The sequence below is a fragment of the Anastrepha obliqua genome, chromosome 1 (genome assembly GCF_027943255.1).
Source record: "Anastrepha obliqua isolate idAnaObli1 chromosome 1, idAnaObli1_1.0, whole genome shotgun sequence".
In the NCBI taxonomy this organism is placed as follows: domain Eukaryota; kingdom Metazoa; phylum Arthropoda; class Insecta; order Diptera; family Tephritidae; genus Anastrepha; species Anastrepha obliqua.
In genome coordinates this window covers 140,009,773-140,025,145 of record NC_072892.1, presented here as the reverse complement: position 1 = coordinate 140,025,145, position 15,373 = coordinate 140,009,773, and the positions used below count along the sequence as shown (strand labels likewise).

Below are 15,373 nucleotides of genomic sequence, written 5' to 3'. Positions count from 1 at the left end.
TTGCATTATTCTTCAGCAGTAACGACGTGTAAGAGCTTTCCTTTTATTTGTCCAAACACATACGAACGTAGGTAAAATTTTAATTTCAATTTCAAATTTTGTCTGTTTGCTCAGTTCACACACACACGCACGCATACATGCACGCGCGCCGATACCGTTTGTTTGCATGTTTCCCGTTGAATTTGTTTTGCGCTTGGCGAATTTCCGCCATATTCTCGCACGCAAAGCAAACATAAATCAAAGTCAGTGGCGGAATATCCCAGCAAAGTGCACAGCAGCAGACGCCAATGAGTGTAAATAGAAATAGCTACTTAAAAATATACGAGTTTTAGTTGGAAAGCACCGAGAATACAGCTTGCGTGAGTGTGTGCGTGTGCATGTTTACTTGTGTGCAATACGGAATTGCCGGCATCAATTCAAGCCACAGCCAACCACAATGACAGCCGCAAGCGAAACATCGAGCGTGAGTTGGTCGCGGCATTTGGCCTAGGCTGGCTTAGTTTAGTCTGGCCTGACACGATAAAGTCTGCCAACAACCTACTTATGTGCCTGCTTACAGCTGTACAATCTGCCTTACCACATTTACGGTACATTCATGGCAGCAGAGTACGACTATGTTTGTGTAGTTGTATAGGAAAAGTTGCAGCTTCCTCGCCATCATTTTCATTGCTTTTCTCTTACTTCCGTGTGCCCGTTTTGTGCAAATTAAATGAACTTGAACTTCCAGCAACAGAAGAACGCCTGCTGATCCTGCCGTCAAACGTATTTGTCGTGATGTGCCTACGTGTAATGGCAGCTGCAGTGGGATCTGTGGAAAAGTTTAACTGTAATGCAGACAAAATAAATTCCTAGGTGCCATAAGCAGAGGAATTAAAACTGTTTTTCTTTTTTTTTGTTGTTGTTGTTGTTTTTTGTACAAGCAACCATTTTCTACGATTATTTTCAGGCATTTTTTTCTTTTGAATTGTTTCTTGCAATTTTTTACTATCCTCTTGCAGCCATTTTTTATTCAAATTATTTATTTTATTTGCCGCTATTTGCTTACTTCATTTGAAACGGCCTAACGTAGCTTGGAAAAAATGAGAAATAATAATTTATTTTGTAGTAATTTGCTTTGTAACAAAAGTTGAAATAAATAACGCGCAAAGGATTTCTCAGCAGCTCATAAATCAAAGCGCGCGTTCAAGCAGGCTTTTCGCTGTTGAAATATTATGAATTGAATTAAAAATTTGCCAACAGAATTTGAGAAAAAATTCCAAGCTCAAACCATAGAAGTCTGTGCTCGTGCAAGAAACTAAGGACTTAATTTTTTTTTTTTTTTTCAGTGAAATGCAATTGGCGGGAACATAAAAAGTATTTCTTGGCAGTGAGATTCTGTGAAAATTATGCAGCTATTTACACTTTTTTTGGAATTTTTATTTATTTTTATTTGTTCTCAAATTATTATTAAAATAAATAACAAAATAATTGGCGCGCACACTTCTGTTGTTAGGTGTTTGGCCGAGCTCCTCCCCCTATTTGTGGCGTGCGTCTGGATGTTGCTCTATAAATGAAGGCACCTACAATTTTAAGCTCACTCCGAATAGCAAATAGTTTTTTTATGAGGAGGTTTTTCATGGCAGAAATACACTCGGAGATTTGCCATTGCCTGCGACGACTATTAGAAAAAAATTTGTTCTATTATTTTGCTGTTTCATGAACGAAGACTCGAACCTACACAATCCCGAATGGTAGTCACGCACCCAGTCAGCTAAGATGGTCGCTTAAATTATTATTGGGTGAATCAAAAAGTTTTGATAGTTTTCCGCTAGATGTCTTTAATGAGCTATTAGGCTCGGTTAGGTAGTAATGGTTGCCCAAAGAGTGGGATACCATTGCAATAGTGGAAAAAGAGGTGTAGGAAAAAACAAAAAAAAAACGATAGGACGAAAAGGAGAGGGATGGGGAGGGTGGAGTATTTGCGCACTATGAACGGTGACTAATTGATTTATAAATTGCATCAGGTTATGTTATTGTTGTTGTTGTTGTGAATTATAAATAATCTCCATAGATGCGCGTGGAATGCAGCTGGAGTAACAGTCCTTGATCGGTTATATTTAAAATCCGGGTCATGCCGGTAACGTAGAACAAACTGTCGTGGGTACGTAATCATGTCGTTCATCTGGTCATATTTTATGGCGCTTCAAGGGTGAAATGGCGATTTAATAAAAGTTATTAGACAGTTTGGTGCTTTCTAAAGCCAGCAACGTATTAGAGCGTCCCAAAATATAGACAACAGAAAAAGAGAAAATTCGATACGCTCGTCAGTATCACTACGACTAAGGTAAAAAGTAGAAGCAGCTCCCCAAAAAATTTGTGCTATTTATGGGTTTAACCCAAAATCGAATGCAATAACAAAGCGGTGGAGCCAACGATTCCGTTCTGTGGTGCGCCTACCTTCAAAAATGTCGATAAAGTCCTAGAAATCGTGGAGTCGGAGTGGCATGCGAGATCTTATTCCATTGCTTAGGAGCAGAATATTAGCCATTTTGATGTGAATTTCATTAGTGAACAAAAGAGAAAAAACTTTTTAAAATTTGAAACTTAAAACAAAAAAGGATTCGAAAATTAAAAAAACAAAAAATTTTAAATTTTTCTTGAATTTTTCCAGGTATGCAGTTTTATAGCCTATTGAACTTTAGTAAAATAATTTGCACACTTTGATTACTAATGGCTATTGCGTATTTTTTCATTAAAAACTAAAATTAAATGAGTGCGTTTTAAGTAGCGAATGCTAAGAAAAAACGAAAACTATTGATAAATATTCAAATAATAAAACATAAACCTTGAACAATTAATAGTACAACAGCTTCTTCAAACATGCAACATATTCTACTAAAATTTAATGTGCTAAACATCTTTACCCAAAAATTTTTTTTTAATTCTACTATAGTTTTTAAGTTTTATTTTCTATTAAACTTTGCCCTTTTTTCGCAAGGTTTCCCAAATGCTTCGATCGTTACTTATACTGCTTTTGCTATTTTTGATAAGATATTAAGGAAAACATAACTGAAAGTTTTGCAAAAAAAAGGAAACCATACATCAAATTGTGCCAGAAAAGCATTTATTTTTTACTTTTATATTACCACTTATTATTTTGTATTTTTATTATTTGTATATTATTATTTATTATTTATATATATATTATTACCATTTATTAATTTGTTTTTACTTACTTTCTTTACTTTTATTTTCTTTAAAGTTACATATTTTGAAATGTCTCATTTATGCTTAAATTTCTCCAGTCATAATGGCCATACACTGGAACCTGTTTGCACTCATCTAACCTTATGTATTTCCATAAATAATAAGTGTTTGTATATTTGTATGCTTTGTAAGTGCCTAAAATGCTGCTACATTTAGCTGTTGTATGTGCATTGACTCCCTGTGAGACTTTGCTGGTACGTCCCGAAGGATCTCTGTTTACCTTCACTTTGATGCCATTCCGCTGCATGGGACAGTGTTTTGCATCGTGAATTTCATTTTCAAATATTGCAGTATTGAACTGCAACAACTTTCTGAACCTTTCACATTTTTGCGATACATTAATTACTTCATTAGGTGTCTAATATGAAAAGAAATTAAAATTGAAGAAATTGATTTTATTTTTTTTGTTTGTTATTTTTATATTTGCTGTCATTGCGAACATATTAATGCCCCTATTTAATTTTAATATTTAGATACCTCTGAATTGTTTTTTATAATGAAGGAAATGTAACTTTTTATTAGTATAGAAAAGCATAGAAGCTTTTATACTAGTTTTTCTATTCTGCTACTACTATTATCATGTCAATATTAAAAACTCACTCCCACTTCCACGACCAATACCATAACCTTTAATATTCAAACTACTACTACCATTACCATTTTACTATTATAAGCATTGCGCAGAGATTTTTATCATTGACAATACCGATACCAACACTAATAATACCCATACCAATGGCATAAACATTACCAATACTCATCCCAGTACAAATACCAATAACATTATCAAAACTAATATTATTACCAATACTTATACCCAATACCGATACCAATAGCATAACAATTACCAATACTCATCCAAGTACAAATAACATTACCAATACCAATACCAATACCAATACCAATACCAATACCAATACCAATACCAATACCAATACCAATAGCAATACCAATAACAATACCAATACCAATACCAATACCAATGCCAATACCAATACCAATACCAATACCAATACCAATGCCAATACTAATACTAATACCGATACCATTACCAATACCAATACTATTACCTCTACCAATAGCTTAGTCATTACCAATACCATTACCAATACCATTACTATACCATTACCGATTTCAATGCCAATATCATCCCAGTACAAATAACATTACCAATACCAATACGAATACCGATACCATTACCAAAACCAATACTATTACCATTACCAATACCAATACTAATACCCACACCAATACCAATACCAATACCAATACTAAACTTATATCAATACCAGTGCCATTCCCATTTTCAATACCAACGCCATTACCAATTCCAATTCTAAAGTCATTAGCATTACCAGTATCACTCTCAATATTAACATAAAATACCATTACCAAGCCCAAAGAGATTGCATTTCCACTCAGTTTATTTTTCCACTGACACCACAAGTGAATATTTTGCTAATTAATTTAATTTTGAATGCAAATGAACACCAACCAATTACAACAGTTTATACTAATTGGCTAACACATCAAAAAACAAGTCGAAGATTTTACCTATCAAGGCACCTATCACTGAGAATAGTGCGAAAAAGGATAAAGAATAAATAAAGCAACTGACGCATATGCACAACTGCGCCAAATCTGGTAATCTGGGAAATATTCTTCCAAACAAAAATGTGACTATTTAAATCAAACGTCATCCCAGTACTGCGCTATGAATGCGAGACCTTCTAACCGGGAAAAATTCAAAGCTTTGTAAACAGATGCCTCTGGTGTATTCTCAAGGTGTGGCGGCCAAACGTCATCAGCAGTGATGATTTATATAAAAAATGACACTCTTTGGAGCCAATGGCCAACTCTATCAAATTACGAAAATAGAGGTGGATAGGCCACACACTGCAAAAAAATGTTACGGAAGCTTGCCAGCAACCCTAAACCTCCAAAGAAGGCGCAAGAGTGGCTGCCCTAAGACTACCTGGAAGAGATCGTTGCAAAGGGAAATGAATGAATGTGGGAAACCGTGAAACAAATTCAAAAAAGAGGACCAAATGGTAATGCCTTATTGAGGTCCCATGCTCTAATGGGACATAAACGAAACGACGATGTTGTTGATTAATTTGGTTTTTTCCACAATTCCAAAATCTTCTTGTCGCTTTCGACCCACTGCTGTGCTTCACATTATAATCGTTCAAATATGCATTGCATTGGCGACAAACCCAGACTCTCGACACCAAAACCAGCAGCAAAAGGAAATTGAATTGCTTTGACGGTGGCGGCTGTGTAACTGTCTGGCTGGCACGTGGTTTCGTCTCAGTTGTGCGCATTGCAACCGCTAATGATGCTGTAAATACATACATACATACATTTGTACTCATAAATGCCTAACTCAAATTGTATGCTTGCTTAAGTATGTATGTATGTTTGTGCAGATGTGCAATTATCAAATAAATTGCACGTACAACCAGCAGCTGCCACTTTATCCATGCAATGCTCGACTAGACCAACGCTCCTTCTGCACCAGCTAACGGTTAACAGCATTTTCGAGCACTTTTCAAACAAGAAATCAAATCTTTTTCATTACTTCCTCTTTTGCCACTGCGTCTCTGCTACGCTTCTATGCTTTCCATTCTGCCCAGTTTACTATTTTCTTATTCATTTGTTATTATTATTATAATTTATTTATTTTTACTTTTATTTCTTTGTTATTTCCAGGCAAAACTATTTCGCATCTTTCAGCGAGTATTAAGCGTCGAACGTGATGCCCATCACGAGGAGTTGCGGCGCCTAGGCATCTATGTGGTGCGTAAATTTGTCGAAGTGGCGCCCACAAATCCAAAAATCTACGCTGAGTTATTATTTTGGAAAAGCGTAAAAGAGGCAAACGAGTTGGAAGGCGGCTATTGTGATGCATATGAGCCGTAAGTTTGACTGTTTAGTATTAGCAAAGCAACAGCAGCAGCAGCAGCAGCTGGTACTGCCCTTGTGAAGGCATACGCCCCAAGTTCCCTGGGGTATTTTTCATTTAACCGCATCCATTGTTAAATAAATTCTGCTTTTCTCCGCCGCATAGTGGCTTTCTGCTTGAACCAATCCCTTCATGGGTATGTGGCAGCGGCAATTTAACTATTCATGTTTCACTTGGCTGCCTGCTGATGAAATGATAAATGATTGTTTCTTCTTTGTATTTGCAATATAAATCTATACACACCCTTTCACCTTCGTGTATATGCTATAATATACTAACTTGCTGACTTTTCTTATACTTCTTCTGTACTCAATAGCGCTAAAGGCGTCTGGACCGAAGAACAAGAAGACCAACTGCGTATGCTTTTCGAGGAGAATCAACGGAATCCTGAAACTGATAAAGGCAAGTTGTCACCACCTACACATACCAAACAAACTCACTTAGTCTTATGCATAAATATATACTTATATATAATATATACAGATGTATTTGTATCTCTATAAATATCAGCTTAACATCACATTTCAGCCTCAACCTGCCAGGCTGTAATCATTCATTCCTGCTGCTTAAAATCACAAATGCGTAATTGCATCCATCATAGAATTGTTTGAATTGATTGTCGTCAGTCGATGGCCGCAGCGGCAAAGAGGGAGCTTCACAAAACCACACCACTCACTTGAATACAAACGCCAACAACATTCTTTTGGCTCTGCGTTTGCCTTTGTGCCTTTTTGCCTTTTTGCGCTCAACGGCTTTCCTTTGAGATCGTCGCGCATAATTGCCCACATCATTTGTGTCACATTGGAGACAGTTTTAACAATTCATTGAAATTGTGATTATTTGTGTGAATGGTTGACTAGTCGTTGGCGAATTGTGAATTGGGCAACGATGACAAGTGACGATACTATCACCGAAATGTTATACTAATATTTGTTTTTATTAAAATGTCAGAATTGCCAAAATTAATGGGGTGGATGTGAATAGTGGCAGGGGTGGAGGGAATATGGCAGTCGGATGTAGTGGCTGATTTATTGCTTATCTAAATTGATTACTGACGGCCGCTGTAGCCGAATGGGTTGATGCGTGACTACCATTCGGAATTCAGAGAGAACGTAGGTTCGAATCTCCGTGAAATACCAAAATGAAGAACAAGTTTTTTGTAATAGCGGTCGCGCCTCGGCAGGCAATGGCAAACCTCCGAGTGTAAAATTATCTGCCATTCGGAGTCGGCTTGAAACTGTAGGTCCCTCCATTTATGGAACAACATTAACACGCACACCACAAATAGGAGGAGGAGCCCGGCCAAACACCCAAAAAGGGTGTACGCGCCAATTATGTATATATATATATAAGCGCCGCTGTACTCTGAGCTGCGTGAAAAAATATGTGTGACTGGCAGGGATTTCACAAGTAAATTTATATACAAAATTAAAGTGTTAATCTGTGATTTTTAAATAAAAGGTTTTTCTTTTCGCCTGAGTGGCCGCTGTAGCCGAATGGGTTGGTGCGTGACTATGATTCGGTAGTGCACAGGTTTGAAACGCTGGGCACGAAACATGTAATGATAGAAAAGGTTTTTCTAATAGGCGTAGCCACTCATCCAACAATGGCAAACTTCCGAGTGAATTTCTGCCTCATAAAAATCCATCAGCCGTTCGGAGGCGGTATAAAACTGTTGGTCCATTAATTTGTGGAAAAATATTAAGATACACATCACCAAAAAGAGGAGGAGCTCGGCCGATCACCCAATAAAAGGACGTAAGCGCCAATTAAATATACACGCATAGTGGCGCAAAATTAATCACTATGTTTTATTTTTTTATAATTTATAATTTTCGCAAAAGGTGCCGTACTTCAAATGTGATGACACTTGTGAACTAGACAGCTGTAGTACTGGCAAGCAATGCAGCCCGAAGGCCTCAAAATCTTTTTTTTATTTAGTAGAAAAATTATTCAAAAACTAAAAATTCAAAAACCCATCCATTTAATGCATTTACGAGCAAATATTCTTACATGCACTGTGTGGACAAGTTTGTTAAGAGGAACAAGTTCACATAACTAGCAGCAAAAACAACATCATTTGTGTTAGACAAGCAGAGAGTAGAGAAAAATAACTCTTGCAAAATTATAAAAGCATGAATTATAAAAATTTTAAGATGTTTTTGCATTTTATATCAAAAAGCCACGTGGAACTTACAGATATGGGAAAGGTAAACTTTTAGCTTTTACTTCCGAAAAAAAGTCATTTCGTCTAATGGGAAGAAGTGAAATTTGGAAAAAAATAATATTACGGAAAAAGGATTTTCCAATAACAGATGTTAACGATTTTTTATGGCCAAATTTGAATGGTATTGATCTGGACAATGTTTATTTTCAACAAGACGTCGCTACGTGCCACACAAGCAACGAAACCATTGGCCACCGAGATCTTGAGACTTAACACCTTGTGACTTTTTTCTTTGGGGCCACGTGAAAGAGAAGGTCTACGCCAACAGCCCAGGGTCGATTCAAGACCTTAAAGATGGAATTCGTGAGGCTATCGAAGAGAGCAGCCACTTTGCAGTTCGGCTATGGAAATTTTCATAAAAAGGATATTGTCCTGTAAGCGTGGTCGTGGTGGTTATTTGGCTGATGTTATTTTCCATTATTAACGGCATACCTTCCTCTTAATAATGAAATAAACACCCGATCATTTGTATTAAAAAATATCATTTTTCTTTGAATATCAACATAACACCTCTTATTAAAAACCCTTTACAAATAATCAGCTTGGATCAAAATAAATTTTAAACCCCTGTGAAGTGGGAAAAGTTATTGGCGTGGCTCGAAAAAGTACAAAGATTTTTATATAAAAAATGAATTTAACTTAGATGCGCCAGATGGATTTAATATGTATTGGAGAGATTTGCGTATTGAGCCAAGATATTTTTCAAAACCGAACTTTGGCGGTGGATCTATGATAGTGTGGGGAGCTGTGAGTACACTTGGTCAAGATCAAATCCACTTCCAATCAACACGCATGAATTCTGAAGAGTGCAAAAGCTTACTTTCGTATAAATTACTATTATTTCTCAATATGCAGCCTGGCGAAATTTTTGTTATCCTGCAGGATAATACGGCTTGTCATGCATCTCACCGGACTCTGAGTAGGTTTGCTGAACAAAGGGCAGTGCTTTACAAAGGAAGAGCTAAAAAATGCCTTTCTTTATCCATGATACTACCTCAGCACGCTATTTGTGCAAAAGTTATTTGATTCAATGCCGCACAGGATATTTCAAATTATTGAAAATAATGGGATTACCATACATTATTACGGAGAGCAAAAGTAAGGAGCAAAATATTTTAGAAGACTCCGTAAACGTCGTTTATAATTTCTGTCTACTCTCTTCTTGCCTAATACAAATTATTTTGTTTTTGTTTTTTTTTTCTATAACACAAAAAAATATAAGTAAGATTTTTGTGTGTTTATAATTATGCCACGAAGTGATTTCATTTGATTGTTTTTCTAATATATATTTGCACTTAATGCCATTCCTTCTGACTGAATACGCAGAAACGAAAAATTATAACTAAATGGCGCAGGAAGTAGTGGAAAGCTAAGTATATGCAAAATATTATAGAAAAATTAAGAAAAATTGCTTTATAAATAAAAAAGTAACACATTCTAAAGACTACTTACAAAACAAGTAACTTTTGAAAACAAAAGAAAATGTTGCACTTTTTTGAAGCGAGTTTTTATATTTAAAAAAAAGCAACATTTTATATTAACAAAGCAATTTTTTATATTCACAATCCAAATTTTTTTTCTGAAAAAAGCGCAAACTTTTTTTAAAAAAAAAAGCACATCTTTATATTAACAACTGCAATTTTTACATTAAATAAAAAAGCAATTTTTATAAAGGGGTTTTCAATTGGCGCGGATCGATTTTGGCGCCCTGTGGCAGCCATTTTGTTTTGGTGACATCTGTCAAATCTTTTGTTTATTATTCAGTTGTTTATGCCAAATCATCATGGTTGAACAGCACGTTTAAATGATAAAACTTTATTATCAAAATGAGTGTTCATTAACGCAAACGTTGCGCGCATTGCGCCCATTTTTCGGTAGACGTGGTGGCCCTTCAAAGTCGACTCTTCAACGTTTGGTGGCCAAATTTGAGACGACCGGGTCAGTAAACAATCAGCCAACACCCGCACGTTCAAGGAACGCAAGATCAGCCGAGAACATTGCCGCGGTCCGTGGAAGTGTACAGCAGAACCCGAGGCAGTCTATTCCTCGCCGTGCACAAGAACTTGGCCTTTCGCAGACTTCGGGACTTGGGCCTACACCCGTACAAGATCCAACTTACCCAGGAGCTCAAAGTTGATGACCATAGACAACGCCGCTTGCTCGCTGACTGGGCTTCGAATCGTTTGGAAGAGAACCCCAGTTTTGGGCGAAAAATCATCTTTAGTGAAGAGGCGCATTTTTAGATGAATGGCTGTGTTATCAAACAAAATTGCCGTATATGGGACGACATCAATCCACACGAGGCTCACCAGGTGATAATGCATCCTCAAAAAGTTACCGTTTGGTGTGGATTTTGGGCCGGCGGCGTCATTGGTCCGTACTTTTTTGAAAACTACGTTGGTGAGGCGGTCACCGTCAACAGCGAACGCTACACAACAATGATAACCAATTTCTTATGGCCCATATTGAACCATATGGACCTAGACGACATGTGGTTCCAGCAGGATGGCGCTACGTGCCACACAGCAAACGCCACGATTGACATTCTGCATGAACGATTTGAGGGTAAGGTTATCTCTCGCAGGGGTGATGTGAATTGGCCACCAAGGTCATGCGATTTGACCCCGCTAGACTTTTTCCTGTGGGTTTCTTGAAGTCTCAGGTCTATGCAAATAAACCACAACCGTCCGATGCTCTAAAGGTGAACATAACACAGGCCATCGCTCAAATTCAGCCGGATCTATGCGGAAGAGTCATTGAAAATTGGAGCACTCGGATCCGTTCCACCGTAAGAAGCCGAGGCGGGCATTTGAATGATGTCATATTCCACACTTAATGGCATATATGCGCCTTTCAAATAAAAAAATAATTTTGTCAATAACTCACACACGGCTTGTTTTATTCCATTTCAACATCTACCCGCCCTTATTGAAAACCCCTTTATATAAAAAAAATCAAAATTTTTTATTGAAAAACGCTATTTTTTATATTGAAAAAGAGCACACTTTTAGTAAAAAAAAGCAATTTTTTATATTAAAAAATAAATCAATTTTTATAAAAAATGGAAATTGTTTTACTAAAACATGCAAATTTTTATATTAAAAAAGAGCAAACATTTATTAAAAACAAGTACTTACCTTTTAAAAAAAATAAATTTTTATATTAAAATAGCAAATTCTTATATAACAAAGTAATTTTTTATAATCAAAAAAAGCAAATTTTTGTATGAAAAACGCAATTTTTTATATTAAAAAACGCAAATTTTTATATTGAAAAAGAGCAAACTTTTACAAAAAAAGCAAATTTTTGTATATAAAAAAATATCAAATTTCTATATTCAAAAAGCAAATTTTTATATAGAAAAAAGAATTTTTAATATACAAAAATGCAAACTTTTATAATAAAAATTCAGCGAATCTATATATATAAAAATGAATTGCTGTTCGTTAGTCTCGCTAAAACTCGAGAACGGCTGAACGGATTTATCTTATCTTGGTCTTGAATTATTCGTGGAGGTCTAGGGAAGGTTTAAAAGAGAAAAATTCGAATAATTGCCGGGAAAATCCTCAAAACAGCATTTTTCTATTTCCCATACAAACGTTTTCTAAATAAAATGGAGAGTCAATTTGTAATTTATTACCGCTGCATAAAGTTCAAATTCGCGTGCGCGTTGGAGGATCTAATATCGCGTTCTGAAACTCAACAAAAGTGAAACTGAATCGCGAACGCGACAAAATTGCATAGTCTCAAAATACATAGTACATAAATAGTGGTCGGCTTCGAGAAACTCAATTTTAGCTAACTTCAGTTGTTAATCTGTCCGATTATTTTTTTAATAAGACTATATAGAAATCGAAAGATAAATCTTAAGTTTTGTCACAAATTAAATTATAAATCTTAAGTTAAATTTCTGAACGCAATCATAATATTTGACATTAGATTTGACAACCAACTAATATGTCAATCCATCCTGTCGCATTTCAGAGCACGGAAAAAAGTATTATTACGATATTATATCTATCTTTGTGGCTACGTGCGCGAGAACTTTCTTTACTTTGGTGATCCTTTGTGATAGTGACACTTTACTGCTAAATGAGCGGGAAATTTTCTCACTTTGATTAATTACAATTTACGATGCCGAGAAGAAGACGACCTGACTTAGGTCGTCGTAGTCAATCAAATGTGCGAAGAGCTACCTCACGTGCTAACCGCACTGATGACCAGAGACAGACAGATCAAGAAAATAGTCGTATTGCTATGTCAGAATTGCGTTCTTTAGTGAGTGACAATGTAGGAGATAGGCTTAGAATGCAACGAGTTCATGCACATCAAACACAACAACAGCAAGCTAGACATAATGAAATTGAGCGAATCCGCAGACGCAGTGCTCCTGTGATTCTTGAACGAGCTGCATTCCACTATGATCCGGCAATTGATTATTGTGCCGACAAATCGGTAACAATTGGGGATATGAAAACAATTTGTAAAAAAAATAAAAAAAATAAAAGGAAAATACAAAGGAGAGGATGTCTTGATCCCGCGGATACCGATGATTCCAAAGGACTTACCATTCGATTTTAAACGCTTACAATTTCCAGTACGTCTGGCCTTTGCGATGACCATAAATAAATCGCAAGGACAGTCGTTAGAAGTTTGTGGAATCAACTTGGAGTTTCCCTGTTTCGCGCATGGACAATTATACGTCGCGTGTTTGCGCGTCGGAAAACCGTCTTCTTTGTTTATTTACGCACCACAAAACAAAACAAAAAATATAGTTTATGAGAAAGCTTTAAATTAATTAACAGACTGTATTTTAACAGTGTGTGTCTGTGAATATCAAATTTAAACCTTATAAATAGCCAGTATTTCAGGAAAACTCTGTTTTCTAAGTAAGCAACATGACGTATCGAAAATAATAATAAAACTTCATGCTTTATTCAATAAATGCTTTTTTATTAAATACGGATTCGATTTGTTTGTTTTAAAATCATTTTATACAAAAGATTAAGTCTTTTATTTATCGATGAGGCAGTACAAAGTCTGCCGGGTCAGCTAGTTGTTGTATAAAAAAAACTAATTTTTATATTTAAAAAATCAAATCGTTCGCATCAAAATGTAAATTTTTATATTAAAAAAAGTTAATTTTTATATTATATCGTATTCAAATTGGGATATTAAGAAATTGTGAAAAACCTTTCAACCCCCTGATAACACTGTGCGACAGTGATATTATATTTTTATGGAGACCTAGCAGAACTCGTAGGTATAGAAAGACTAAGAAAAATGGTATAGGAGAAATTTCCAATACACCCCCAAAATCTGATTTTATGGCGATAAAACCGTTTTTCAGTAGGTTGATGTGAAAAATCACTCCTAACTTCGCCAATTCCCATCCGATTTCGAATTTGTTTTTTTAGTTCGAAGGAACAAAAACAAGCCTTTTTGACAGTTTGTTCATAATTTTTTTTAAATTGAAAACTGACGAGACTGTAGTTGTAAGTTTTTGGAATTTTTTATTTTTTTCTCCGATTTTTCAACTTTGACATCATTTTTACGATTATATCCGATATTGAGGTTTTTTTAAGTACACTATTATTATAGTAAATTTAATTTTGCGTCGAATAAGCTATATTTTATGGTAATTGGATGAAAATTCATAGAGTTGTGTGAGTTTTAAGATTTTTTTTTTACTAATTTTGTATGTACATATAGCTGTGGCGAAGTTAGGAGTGATTGTTCACATGAACCAAACGGTTTTTTGGCCATAAAATGAGATTTTAGGGGGTATTGGAAATTTCTCCTATACCATTTTTTTTTTTTAATTTTTCTATGCCTACAAGTTGTGAGAGGTCTCCATAAAAGTATATTTAGTTTTTTTTTTGTTATACAGTGTAATCAGTCCTCAACAAGAATATTACTAAGCTACCACTTTAATTTTTACTATTTTTGGCCATAGCTTTACACAGTGCGCTGTTCGCAGGAATTGGGTATTAAAATTTTTGTGTTTTAATTTTTACGTGCCTCAGAAAATAAAATTAACTGAAGAAATGAAATCTCTTAACTCTTTGAAGCTTAAAAATTTCTCTTTTCCGATATGCGAAATTACATTTCATTCCTATAGAGAAACCCTATTTCATAGTTGCATAAATCGCTGGGCATAAATTAAGTAAACTAACTGAACTCAACTGCTTAAGTTAATATCTCAATATTGTGACCTCTAAAAGCTACTCGAGTTGGTACAAATTTCTATGTCCAATAGCTGAACGAAAGTCATGAGATTGGTGATAGTGAGAAGGTTATCAAAAATCAAATTGATCAAATTGGGTAGTTCATGTAGCGCCATGTTTTCGGAGTATGATTTTTACCTGTATGTAGCAGAGAAAAATAATATTAATAATAATTATTTTATGCACAGGCTTAAATACCACAAGCGTTCCGTTCTAACCATTTAAACCTGCCACTGTTTTGGTCTCTAATTCATATGTCCAACCACGCATAAGTATGATACGAGTACTTCCTTGAATGTTTGCCTAATTTCTATTTAAATAAGACCAAATTACAACTGAGTTCAACTTCAAGTTTTCCAAGTAACTTTCACACAACCACACACATCCACTTAATTCAACGATTAGCATTACCGCACAAATTTCACAATTTTAAACAGCCGGCTGTCACGCCCACGCAAGATCCACAAAAAATCTACCTAAATACTGCACATACAACTACTCACTTACTACTACTAGGACATTTATCCATAAATACATACATGCATAGCCTCTATGTCACTATCAGTGGGTGACGACCCTCATCGGTGACGCGTAAAACACCGTAACCGCAACCTCAACAACTAGCAACGGCACAACAAAAAACACTTTTAACAAATGCGCCAACAAGCCGAAAACAACAACCAGCCGTCAACCAACTTACTAACAATC

General features: G+C 35.6%; 1 protein-coding gene across 1 annotated transcript in view; it reads left to right on the top strand.

The window, feature by feature from the left end:
* Nucleotides 1-15,373, top strand: part of LOC129237507 (protein timeless homolog) — a 61,553-nt gene that overhangs the window by 40,120 nt on the left and 6,060 nt on the right. The window contains exons 5-6 of the mRNA XM_054872305.1: nt 5,959-6,164; nt 6,528-6,613. Coding sequence (XP_054728280.1) covers nt 5,959-6,164; nt 6,528-6,613 — 292 coding nt within the window. The remainder of the gene's footprint in view (nt 1-5,958; nt 6,165-6,527; nt 6,614-15,373) is intronic.